The 12,500-nt window shown below is 53.8% G+C and overlaps 1 protein-coding gene across 1 annotated transcript; it reads left to right on the top strand.

Annotated features, from left to right (window-relative positions):
- Positions 1–4,104: 4,104 nt before the first annotated feature.
- Positions 4,105–11,944, top strand: LOC137360373 (sulfotransferase 1 family member D1-like; the record flags this gene model as incomplete). Its single annotated transcript, XM_068025839.1, has 5 exons — positions 4,105–4,224; positions 4,863–5,043; positions 9,022–9,144; positions 10,683–10,780; positions 11,818–11,944. Coding segments are annotated over exons 2-5 (517 nt in total), but the record flags the coding sequence as incomplete, so codon positions are not given.
- Positions 11,945–12,500: the final 556 nt, after the last annotated feature.

The raw sequence follows: 12,500 nt of genomic DNA, 5'->3' as shown, positions 1-12,500 counted from the left end.
AGTGACATTAGCACTACACCTCCCCGTCTCCCATAATAGATTGTTAGGTTACAGAGAAATAGATAGAGTGATAGATAATTAAGAGATGGATAGAGAGATAGATGGATAGAGCTGTGGATAGATAAAGACAGGCATTGCCAAGCGCTTCTGAACCCTGGCCAGTTGGACTCAGGTTGTAATTACACCATGACTCATATTGGGGGCGCTGTAGCGTGACGTGTTTACATCAGGAAACCCCCCCCCCCCCTTTAGAAATGCGCACGTGGGACTTTGACATGGTCAAGGTGGGGGTAGAGTGGAAATCTTGTCAAATCCCACTCATCCCCCTCACGGAGCCAGTTCCCTCTTTCACCAGGAGTGATAGGTGGGATTTTATATGGAGACAGAGGGAGAACGACAGAGAGGCAGAGACAAAGAGAGGGTGACAGAGGGGGGGGGATAGGGGGGAGAGAGAGAGCGACAGACAGACAGAAAGAGAGGAGCGATAGCGAGAGGGGGAAGACAGTGAGACAGAGAGGAAGCAGAGAGAGAGTGATCGATAGAGAGACAGTGTGAGAGAGAGAGAGAGAGGAGCACAGAGTGATCAGAGCACGGAGCACTTCGTAAACAGAGTGCGACGGTTGGGAATCTTTCTGTTCCACTTCGCAGTAGCTCGTGAGTGTTCATCGTTTGTCTCCAAGCAAGGAATGTTAATCTCATTATTACTTCATAAAATGAGTAACTCACTGGTTGTTGAGTTGCAGTTTGAGCTGCAGGGCTTTCTGTAAGAAATGCACTTTTAGGAATGTTATAGAATTCATCGGCATAATCTTGTGTTGTCTAACAGGAAGGTATCGTTTCTCTCTCTTAGAAAGGGACAGAGAAGCATTTTTTTTTTTTTAGCAACCAGGGACATGAGTCTGTCGTGAACACTGGACCTGGTAACAAGGTTATGTTTTTATACATGTTTTTACGTTCAAGATGGAGTCCAGAAAGTCAGGTGACCTCACCTCCACTCTGCCAAAGGACGAGACAGAATTCTTTGGACTGGGTAGAGCTTGGGCTTCATAACTTGGGGTATCAGCCGCTTACAAAGTGCAGTTCAGTTAATTGGGGATTTCTTTAGTTTCATGGTTACAATAAAAGTCTTAAATGTGAAATGTTGAGCAATTTATTACGAAGGTGCCTCTGTGTTTTGTTAAATACATCTTTTCGATGATTCATTTTTGAAAGATTGAGAAAATGATAAACTTTGGGGCTTTCAAAGGGGGTCATGTCAAGGCCACTTGGCCTTGAGAAACAGTCCCTGGAAATGTTTTTCTTTAACAAGGGGCACTGACAGGTATGGTGAGGAAAACAAGCCTTTCCGGGAAATCACCTGACTTCCAGCTCAATAAACAACAGAGAACTTTGGGCACCTGGAGAAGTTGTTTACAAAGAAGTGACAGGTCAAGATTGATGGCGGTCAAAAAGTTGACCTCCTGTTGCCGGTTTCGCTTTTGAATGTTTTGAGTTGGTGTTGAGCTGTATAAAAATGGGGAGAGAACTTTCCGAGGCGAGAAGAGAATTCCCAAGGAAGGAGAGAAGTCCACAACCCAGCTCAGCTTTCCAGCACCTCTCAAAAAGACCCTGAGAAGGCCACTCACCTCGTCTCCTGTCTTTGAAGAAAAGCCTGCTAAATTAATTCTCAACGCCGCCTGAACAGAACTGTTCGAAATGATGCCAGTGACCCGCCCACATGTACTCGGAGGCCGGACTGTACGTCAGTTTTGCATATCTCACCTGCTGTTTCTTGAAGAATGAGCGAGTATTCAGCCCATTGGTTTTTTTGTCTGTAATAGAGCTCTAAAAACAAAGATCCCTTTATTTTTTCCAGCTAACTGGTGAAAATGTGTATGTATATGAGTGAGAGGGGCTAAGGTAAAAAGGGAACTTTACTATTTCAATCTGTGTGTTTATGCTTTACTTCCTTACGGATTAAAACTTGTTTTACAATAAACTGATAATTTAATTGTTTATTTGAGAAACCTGGTTGGTGTGTTTTATTCTGGGATAGAAATAGAGTCAATGATTGACCGTATTGGTAAGTGGGAAAGATTTAAATCTATGTTGTGGCCCGCGGAAAAGTTGAACTGGGACATAACGAATTCTAGAAATTGGTCTGAGGGGGTAACAGGCTGAAATAAACAAAGGTAAGGACCAACGGGTTCATGAGAAGGCCATATAGACATTCCTAAGCTGGCAGCTTGCAGTGTTTTGTACCCTTTTATGTGGGGTTTCACACCTGTGCAAAGGCCCATCCCTCATTGCCCCTTGAGAAGGTGGTGGTGAGCTGCCGTCTTGAGCTGCTGCAGTCCGTGTGAGGTAGGTACACCCAGAGTGCGGTGAGGAAGGGAGTTCCAGGATTTTGACCCAGCGACAGTGAAGGAACGGCCGATATAGTTCCAAGTCAGGATGGTGTGTGACTTGGAGGGGAACTTGCAGGTGGTGGTGTTCCCCCGCGTCTGCTTCCCTTGTCCTTCTAGGTGGCAGAGGTCGCGGGTTTGGGTGGCGCTGCCGAAGGAGCCTTGGTGCATTGCTGCAGTGCATCTTGTAGATGGTACACACTGCTGTCACTGTGTGTCGGTGGTGGAGGGAGTGAATGTTTGTGGATGGGGTGCCAATCAAGCGGACTGCTTTGTTCTGGATGGTGTTGAGCTTCCTGAGTGTTGTTGGAGCTGCACCCATCCAGGCAAGTGGAGAGTATTCCATCACACTCCTGACTTGTGCCTTGTAGACGGTGGACAGGCTTTGGGGAGTCAGGAGGTGAGTTACTCACCTCAGGATTCCCAGCCTCTGACCTGCTCTTGTAGCCACGGTATTTATATGGCTGGTCCAGTTCAGTTTCTGGTCAATGGTAACCCCCAGGATGTTGATAGTGGGGGATTCAGAGATGGTAATGCCATTGAATGTCAAGGGGAGATGGTTAGATTCTCTCTTGTCGGAGATGGTCATTGCCTGGCACTTGTGTGGCACGAATGTTACTTGCTACTTATCAGCCCAAGCCTGGATATTGTCCAGGTCTTGCTGCATTTCTACACGGACTGCTTCAGTATCTGAGGAGTCACGAATGGTGCTGAACATTGTGCAATCATCAGGGAACATCCCCACTTCTGACCTTCTGATTGAAGGAAGGTCATTGATGAAGCAGCTGGAGATGGTTAAATTACAGACATGTCTCAGGGACTGTTCCTCGAATTGAGGTGAAGTAGCAAGCATCGCGAATTGAAAACGGGGTTAAGGGAGTAAACGAATAAAGAGAGGAGATAACGGGGCGCATTCCGTCCCCTTTTCTACCGCTCAATGGCTGCACGGTTGCAGTGCTGTCTGCTTAAAACGCTGGTATGCATGTCTGAAGCTTGCCGACTGTGGCGGGCATCACATTTTTTTTTGGAAAACATTCTGAAAGCAGAGACAGTCAATGCAAAACACCACGCAAAAACCGCCAGGCTTGCCGTCATTGTTTCTGTGACTTGAATCGACAAAATAAATTGTACACGAGTTGCAATTTCAGACACTCAAAGGGAAACTTTAGCTAACGATTAAGGGGATATGTAAAATATTTTTCGGGATAGTGGGAAATGATACCCAGCCCCGGGTATGTCTTTTTCTGCATCTTTTGTGCCCCCTTTCAGGGTGTTATATTGACAGGACCTCATTGCCCCCTCAATACAAAATGTCCAATCGAATGTCGCGTTCTTTGTCCAAACCACGGGGTAAAAGCCCACCCCAACGTTAGCTCCTACTGCCTGGAGCTTCTCGAGCCTACCCGCACGCCTTCCGTCGCTGATCGATCGGGGCCTTTACAACCTCTTCCATCCCCTCGTTCTACCCTGTTTGCCACGATCAGTTCCACAACCCGCTCCGAGGAACCAGGGGCTTCATTATGTGTTTTCTGTCAGGGCTTGCTGCTGCCCGGGGGCCTTGTACGTATCCATTAGTTTTTAATTTTACGCTTTTGGCCGTGCAAAGGAGGCTGGTACACCGCCCCCCCCGGTGACAGTAAATTGTCCAGCGGTAATCTGTAATCTTACACTCCTCACTTTCCCTTCTCCAACTGCTCATGTGACACAAACAATAACTCAATGGTCAGGAACGCCAGTCCCTGTGGAGATTAACTGTTGGAACGGAGCCAGTTGGTTTAAAGATCACACCCACTCCTTCAAACACACAACTCCAAGTTAGACGCTGACTGCAACTCGCGAGGTAACAGTTCATCTCTCTCCCTCTCTCCCTCTCCCTCTCTCATACCGACTTCAATGGAGTTTGGACCTTTACTGTTGGAAGTTTGTGCGTCAGTATCTGACCAGATATGGGATAGTCTAACACAGCGAGATGTGGGAGCTCGGATAGATTACCAGCCAGGTGTTTACAGACAATTCAGAACTTCCTTGGATACTGCATGGGAGTGAGGGAGACGGGATCCTCTCGGTCACTGTGGGTGAGGGTCAGTGGGGAGTGAGGGAGACGGGAGCCTCTCGGTCACTGTGGGTGAGGGTCAGTGGGGAGTGAGGGAGACGGGAGCCTCTCGGTCACTGTGGGTGAGGGTCAGTGGGGAGTGAGGGAGATGGGAGCCTCTCGGTCACTGTGGGTGAGGGTCAGTGGGGAGTGAGGGAGACGGGAGCCTCTCGGTCACTCTGGGTGAGGGTCAGTGGGGAGTGAGGGAGATGGGAGCCTCTCGGTCACTCTGGGTGAGGGTCAGTGGGGAGTGAGGGAGATGGGAGCCTCTCGGTCACTCTGGGTGAGGGTCAGTGGGGAGTGAGGGAGATGGGAGCCTCTCGGTCACTGTGAGGGAGGGTCAGTAGATATATGAAGTGAATTAACATGTGGATCCCCATTTACAGGAGGTTTGGAAGATGGCGCTGAATTATCACCCTGAGATTGAGGATGTTAAACCTGGGAGGCCGCAGGTAAAACATGTCCGAGGTGTGGCTTTCCCCGATTGGGTGGCTGATAACTGGCAGCAGGTACAACAGTTCCAGGCGAAACCGGGAGACCTTCTCATAGCAACATATCCTAAAGCAGGTGAGTGAGTGAGGGAGAGGGCCAAGGCCCCACGGTGCAGGGAGAGGGCCCAGGGGGCAGGGAGAGGGCCCAGGCCCCACGGTGCAGGGAGAGGGCCCAGGGCCCACGGTGCAGGGAGAGGGCCCAGGCCCCGGGGGGGCAGGGAGAGGGCCCAGGCCCCACGGTGCAGGGAGAGGGCCCAGGCCCAACAGTGTCTTTCTGTCTCTCTCTCTGCCTCTGGCTGTCTGTCCCTCCCTGTCTCTCTGTCTCAGTCTCGCTGTCCCTCTTTATCTCTCTCTCTCTCTCTGCCTCTCTCTCTGCTTCTCTCTTTCTGCTTGTCTGACAGGATCTCTCCCCTGTAATCTCTCTCCCCTGTAATCTCTCTCCCCTCGTGATCTCTCACCTGTGATTTCATCCCTGCGATCTCTCTCCCCTGTGCTCTCTCCCCTAGTGGTCTCTCTCCCCGGTGATCTCTCTCCCCGGTGATCTCTCTCCCCGGTGATCTCTCTCCCCGGTGATCTCTCTCCCCGGTGATCTCTCTCCCCTGGCATCCCTCTCGCCTGGCATCCCTCTCGCCTGGCATCCCTCCCGCCCTGTGATCCCCCCCCTGTGATCACTCTCCCCCTGTGATCACTCTCCCCCTGTGATCACTCCCCGTGAACTCATTCCCCTGTGATCACTCTCTTTCCCTGTGATCTCTCTCCCCTGTGATCTCTCTCCCTCTCTGCTGTCATCTCTCCCCTGTTACCCCTCTCTCTCCCCTGATCTCCCCTTGGATCTCTCTCACCGTAATCTCTCTCCCCCGGCAGATCACCCCCCCGTGATCTCCCTCTCCCTCTGATCTCTCTCTCCCTCTGATCTCTCTCTCCCTCTGATCTCTCTCTCCCTCTGATCTCTCTCTCCCTCTGATCTCTCTCTCCTGTGATCTCTCTCTCCCCTCTGATCTCTCTCTCCCTGCGATCTCTCTCTCCCTGCGATCTCTCTCTCCCCTCTGATCTCTCTCTCCCTGCGATCTCTCTCTCCCTGCGATCTCTCTCTCCCCTCTGATCTCTCTCTCCCCTGCGATCTCTCTCTCCCTGCGATCTCTCTCTCCCTGCGATCTCTCTCTCCCTGCGATCTCTCTCTCCCTCTGATCTCTCTCTCCCTGCGATCTCTCTCTCCCTGCGATCTCTCTCTCCCTCTGATCTCTCTCTCCCTCTGATCTCTCTCTCCCTCTGATCTCTCTCTCCCTCTGATCTCTCTCTCCCTCTGATCTCTCTCTCCCTGTGAACTCTCTCTCCCTGTGATCTCTCTCTCTCTCTCTCCCTGCGATCTCTCTCTCCCTGCGATCTCTCTCTCCCTGCGATCTCTCTCTCCCTGCGATCTCTCTCTCCCTGCGATCTCTCTCTCCCTGCGATCTCTCTCTCCCTGCGATCTCTCTCTCCCTGCGATCTCTCTCTCCCTGCGATCTCTCTCTCCCTGCGATCTCTCTCTCCCTGCGATCTCTCTCTCCCTCTGATCTCTCTCTCCCTCTGATCTCTCTCTCCCTCTGATCTCTCTCTCCCTCTGATCTCTCTCTCTCTCTCCCTCTGATCTCTCTCTCTCTCTCCCTCTGATCTCTCTCTCTCTCTCCCTGTGATCTCTCTCTCTCTCTCCCTGTGATCTCTCTCTCTCTCTCCCTCTGATCTCTCTCTCCCTCTGATCTCTCTCTCCCTCTGATCTCTCTCTCCCTCTGATCTCTCTCTCCCTCTGATCTCTCTCTCCCTCTGATCTCTCTCTCCCTCTGATCTCTCTCTCCCTCTGATCTCTCTCTCCCTCTGATCTCTCTCTCCCTCTGATCTCTCTCTCCCTCTGATCTCTCTCTCCTTCTGATCTCTCTCTCCCTCTGATCTCTCTCTCCCTCTGATCTCTCTCTCCCTCTGATCTCTCTCTCCCTCTGATCTCTCTCTCCCTGCGATCTCTCTCTCCCTCTGATCTCTCTCTCCCTCTGATCTCTCTCTCCCTCTGATCTCTCTCTCCCTCTGATCTCTCTCTCCCTCTGATCTCTCTCTCCCTCTGATCTCTCTCTCCCTCTGATCTCTCTCTCCCTCTGATCTCTCTCTCCCTCTGATCTCTCTCTCCCTCTGATCTCTCTCTCCCTCTGATCTCTCTCTCCCTCTGATCTCTCTCTCCCTCTGATCTCTCTCTCCCTCTGATCTCTCTCTCCCTCTGATCTCTCTCTCCCTCTGATCTCTCTCTCCCTCTGATCTCTCTCTCCCTCTGATCTCTCTCTCCCTCTGATCTCTCTCTCTCCCTCTGATCTCTCTCTCCCTCTGATCTCTCTCTCCCTCTGATCTCTCTCTCCCTCTGATCTCTCTCTCCCTCTGATCTCTCTCTCCCTCTGATCTCTCTCTCCCTCTGATCTCTCTCTCCCTCTGATCTCTCTCTCCCTCTGATCTCTCTCTCCCTCTGATCTCTCTCTCCCTCTGATCTCTCTCTCCCTGCGATCTCTCTCTCCCTCTCTGATCTCTCTCTCCCTGTGATCTCTCTCTCCCTGTGATCTCTCTCTCCCTGTGATCTCTCTCTCCCTGTGATCTCTCTCTCTCTCTCTGATCTCTCTCTCTCTCTCTGATCTCTCTCTCCCTCTGATCTCTCTCTCCCTCTGATCTCTCTCTCCCTCTGATCTCTCTCTCCCTGCGATCTCTCTCTCCCTGTGATCTCTCTCTCCCTCTGATCTCTCTCTCCCTCTGATCTCTCTCTCCCTGCGATCTCTCTCTCCCTGCGATCTCTCTCTCCCTGTGATCTCTCTCTCCCTGTGATCTCTCTCTCCCTGTGATCTCTCTCTCCCTGTGATCTCTCTCTCCCTCTGATCTCTCTCTCCCTCTGATCTCTCTCTCCCTCTGATCTCTCTCTCCCTGTGATCTCTCTCTCCCTGTGATCTCTCTCTCCCTGTGATCTCTCTCTCTGATCTCTCTCTCCCTGTGATCTCTCTCTCCCTGTGATCTCTCTCTCCCTGTGATCTCTCTCTCCCTGTGATCTCTCTCTCCCTGTGATCTCTCTCTCTCTCTGATCTCTCTCTCCCTGTGATCTCTCTCTCCCTCTGATCTCTCTCTCCCTCTGATCTCTCTCTCCCTGTGATCTCTCTCTCCCTCTGATCTCTCTCTCCCTCTGATCTCTCTCTCCCTCTGATCTCTCTCTCCCTCTGATCTCTCTCTCCCTCTGATCTCTCTCTCCCTGTGATCTCTCTCTCTCTCTCTCTCCCTGTGATCTCTCTCTCCCTCTGATCTCTCTCTCTCTCTCTCTCCCTGTGATCTCTCTCTCCCTCTGATCTCTCTCTCCCTCTGATCTCTCTCTCCCTCTGATCTCTCTCTCCCTGTGATCTCTCTCTCCTCTGATCTCTCTCTCCCTCTGATCTCTCTCTCCCTCTGATCTCTCTCTCCCTCTGATCTCTCTCTCCCTGTGATCTCTCTCTCCCTCTGATCTCTCTCTCCCTCTGATCTCTCTCTCCCTCTGATCTCTCTCTCCCTCTGATCTCTCTCTCCCTCTGATCTCTCTCTCCCTGTGATCTCTCTCTCCCTGTGATCTCTCTCTCTCTCTCTCTCCCTGTGATCTCTCTCTCCCTCTGATCTCTCTCTCTCTCTCTCTCCCTGTGATCTCTCTCTCTCTGATCTCTCTCTGATCTATCTCTCTCTCTCTCTCTCTCCCTGTGATCTCTCTCTCCCTCTGATCTCTCTCTCTCTCTCTCTCCCTGTGATCTCTCTCTCTCTCTCTCTCCCTGTGATCTCTCTCTCCCTCTGATCTCTCTCTCTCTCTCTCCCTGTGATCTCTCTCTCTCTCTGATCTCTCTCTCTCTCTCTCTGATCTCTCTCTCTCTCTCTCTGATCTCTCTCTCTCTCTCTCTGATCTCTCTCTCTCTCTCTCTGATCTCTCTCTCTGATCTCTCTCTCCCTGTGATCTCTCTCTCCCTGTGATCTCTCTCTCTCTCTGATCTCTCCCTCTGATCTCTCTCTCCCTCTGATCTCTCTCTCTCTCTCTCTACAGGCACCACTTGGATACAGCAGATTGTGGATTTTATTAATTGTAACGGTGATGTGGAGATGTGTAACCGAGCCCCCATCCACCATCGGATTCCATTCCTCGAATTCTTTGCCTATGGCTCATCCGGTGAGAATCTTCAGCAAATTAAACCTCTAATGACCCGTTTCCCGGGGAGTGTCGGTGCCCGTGGGGGGACCCGTACCCCGGGGAGAGTCGGTGCCCGTGGGGGGACCCGTACCCCGGGGAGAGTCGGTGCCCGTGGGGGGACCCGTACCCCGGGGAGAGTCGGTGTCCGTGGGGGGACCCGTACCCTGGGGAGAGTCGGAGCCCGTGGGGGGACCCGTACCCCGGGGAGAGTCGGTGCCCGTGGGGGGACCCGTACCCTGGGGAGAGTCGGAGCCCGTGGGGGGACCCGTACCCCGGGGAGAGTCGGTGTCCGTGGGGGGACCCGTACCCCGGGGAGAGTCGGTGCCCGTGGGGGGACCCGTACCCCGGGGAGAGTCGGTGCCCGTGGGGGATCCGTACCCCGGGGAGAGTCGGTGCCCGTGGGGGATCCGTACCCCGGGGAGAGTCGGTGTCTGTGAGGGACCCGTACCCCGGGGAGAGTCGGTGCCCGTGGGGGATCCGTACCCCGGGGAGAGTCGGTGCCCGTGGGGGATCCGTACCCCGGGGAGAGTCGGTGTCTGTGAGGGACCCGTACCCCGGGGAGAGTCGGTGCCCGTGGGGGATCCGTACCCCGGGGAGAGTCGGTGTCTGTGGGGGACCCGTACCCCGGGGAGAGTCGGTGCCCGTGGGGGGACCCGTACCCCGGGGAGAGTCGGTGCCCATGGGGGACCCGTACCCCGGGGAGAGTCGGTGCCCGTGGGGGGACCTGTACCCTGGGGAGAGTCGGTGCCCGTGGGGGACCCATACCCCGGGGAGAGTCGGTGTCCGTGGGGGGACCCGTACCCCGGGGAGAGTCGGTGTCCGTGGGGGGACCCGTACCCCGGGGAGAGTCGGTGCCCGTGGGGGGACCCGTACCCCGGGGAGAGTCGGTGTCCGTGGGGGGACCCGTACCCCGGGGAGAGTCAGTATCCGTGGGGGACCCGTACCCCTGGGAGAGTCGGAGCCCGTGGGGGACCCGTACCCCGGGGAGAGTCGGTGTCTGTGAGGGACCCGTACCCCGGGGAGAGTCGGTGTCCGTGGGGGGACCCGTACCCCTGGGAGAGTCGGTGCCCGTGGGGGGACCCGTACCCCGGGGAGAGTCGGTGTCCGTGGGGGGACCCGTACCCCAGGCAGAGTCGGTGCCCTTGGGGGACCCATACCCCGGGGAGAGTCGGTGCCCGGGCAGAGTCGGTGCCCGTGGGGGATCCGTACCCCGGGGAGAGTCGGTGCCCGTGGGAGACCCGTACCCCGGGGAGAGTCGGTGCCCGTGGGAGACCCGTACCCCGGAGAGAGTCGGTGTCGGTGGGGGACCCGTACCCCGGGGAGAGTCGGTGTCGGTGGGAGACCCGTACCCCGGGGAGAGTCGGTGCCCGTGGGGGGGCCCCTACCCCGGGGAGAGTCGGTGTACGAGGGGGGGCCCCTACCCCGGGGAGAGTGGGAAATACTATTGGATGGTAAAATATGAACAGGATTCTTGCACTGTAACACTGGGAGCTCGTAACATCTCCATCTCATTTCAGGTCTTGAACAGATTGAGAAACTGTCGTCTCCCAGGATGATTAAGACCCACCTCCCCATTCAATTCATCCCGAAATCCATCTGGGAACAGGACTGCAAGGTACAGGACCCGCCAGACTCCTCTTTGACCAGCTCCCCCACCCCCGGGCTAACCCTTCATCCCTCCCCCCTCACCGTGTTCAACTCCACACCCCTCGCACCATCTCCAACACTAACTCATTCGTTCCCTCAGCCTCCAAACTGAGGGACTCCCTCTCCCTCAGTCTTTGAACTGTAGGACTCCTCACTACAATTATACAGGGTATTGGTGAGACCACACCTGGAGTATTGAGTCCAGTTTTGGTCTCCTTACCTAAGGAAGGATATAGTTGTCCGAGAGGGATCATAACAAAGGTTCACTAGACTGGTTCCTGGGATGAGGGATTGTCCTGTGACGAGAGATCGAGTCGAACGGGCCGATATTCCCTGGAGTTGAGAAGAATGAGAGGGTGATCTCGTTGAAACGCATAAAATTCTGAAGGGGTTTTGACAGGGTAGATGCTGAGAGGCAGTTTCCCCCCCTCACCCCCGGGGCTGGAGAGTCTCGAACATGGTGGGAGGGGTCACAGTCTCAGGATAAGGGCTCGGCCGTTTCACACTGAGATGAGGAGAAATTTCTTCACTCGGAGGGTGGTGAATCTTTGGAATTCTCGATCCAGAGAGCTGTGGATGATCAGTCGTTGAGCATATTCCAGACGGAGATGGGTAGATGTTTGGGCGCTGAGAGAATGAAGGGGATATGGGGAGAGTGCGCGAAGGCGGAGTCGGGATAGTAAATCGTCCGTGATCGTATTGAATGGAGGAGCAGGCTCGAGGGCCTTATTAAACACCTTTGCAAAACCCAGTTGAGATGGTAACACATTACTTCTTCCCTCTGTCCTCTCGAATGTTTGCTGTCCTGATGGAGAAAAGTGTGATTCCGGCTCTGTGCCAGCAAACCTCGATAAACACCTCTCCTTCCAGGAAGGATCCATTTATCCCAGCTGCCTGGACCCACAGCTCCTCAATTCCCCCGCCTTGCACCCTCCGTGCACCTCATCTCAGCCGAAACTGCTGCAACATGTGTCCCTCATGGGATCTTCTCCTCCCTGTTTCCAGGTGATAACGGTTGCTCGGAATGCAAAGGACAACCTCGTGTCTTACTTTTACTTCCATCGGATGTACAAGGTGATGCCTGAGCCCGGAAGCTGGCAGGAATTCCTGCAAATATTCAAGGATGGACAAGGTGGGATTTATACTCCTGACACAAACTGTCACTGAACAGAGCAGGTACAGTACGGGGGTTAAATACAGAGTAAAGATCCCTCTACATTGTCCCCCATCAAACACTCCCAGGACAGGTACAGTACGGGGGTTAGATACAGAGTAAAGCTCCCTCTACACTGTCCCCATCAAACACTCCCCAGGACAGGTACAGTACGGGGGTTAGATACAGAGTAAAGCTCCCTCTACACTGTCCCCATCAAACACTCCCCAGGACAGGTACAGTACGGGGGTTAGATACAGAGTAAAGCTCCCTCTACACTGTCCCCCATCAAACACTCCCAGGACAGGTACAGTACGGGGGTTAAATACAGAGTAAAGCTCCTCTCCACTGTCCCCCATCAAACACTCCCAGGACAGGTACAGTACGGGGTTAGATACAGAGTAAAGCTCCCTCTACACTGTCCCCATCAAACACTCCCAGGACAGGTACAGTACGGGGGTTAAATACAGAGTAAAGATCCCTCTACACTGTCCCCCATCAAATACTCCCAGGACAGGTACAGTACGGGGGTTAA

This window comes from Heterodontus francisci, unplaced genomic scaffold, assembly GCF_036365525.1.
Source record: "Heterodontus francisci isolate sHetFra1 unplaced genomic scaffold, sHetFra1.hap1 HAP1_SCAFFOLD_1440, whole genome shotgun sequence".
NCBI lineage: Eukaryota > Metazoa > Chordata > Chondrichthyes > Heterodontiformes > Heterodontidae > Heterodontus > Heterodontus francisci.
The sequence above is the reverse complement of the archived record's forward strand: the minus strand, read 5'-3'. Positions and strand labels throughout refer to the sequence as shown.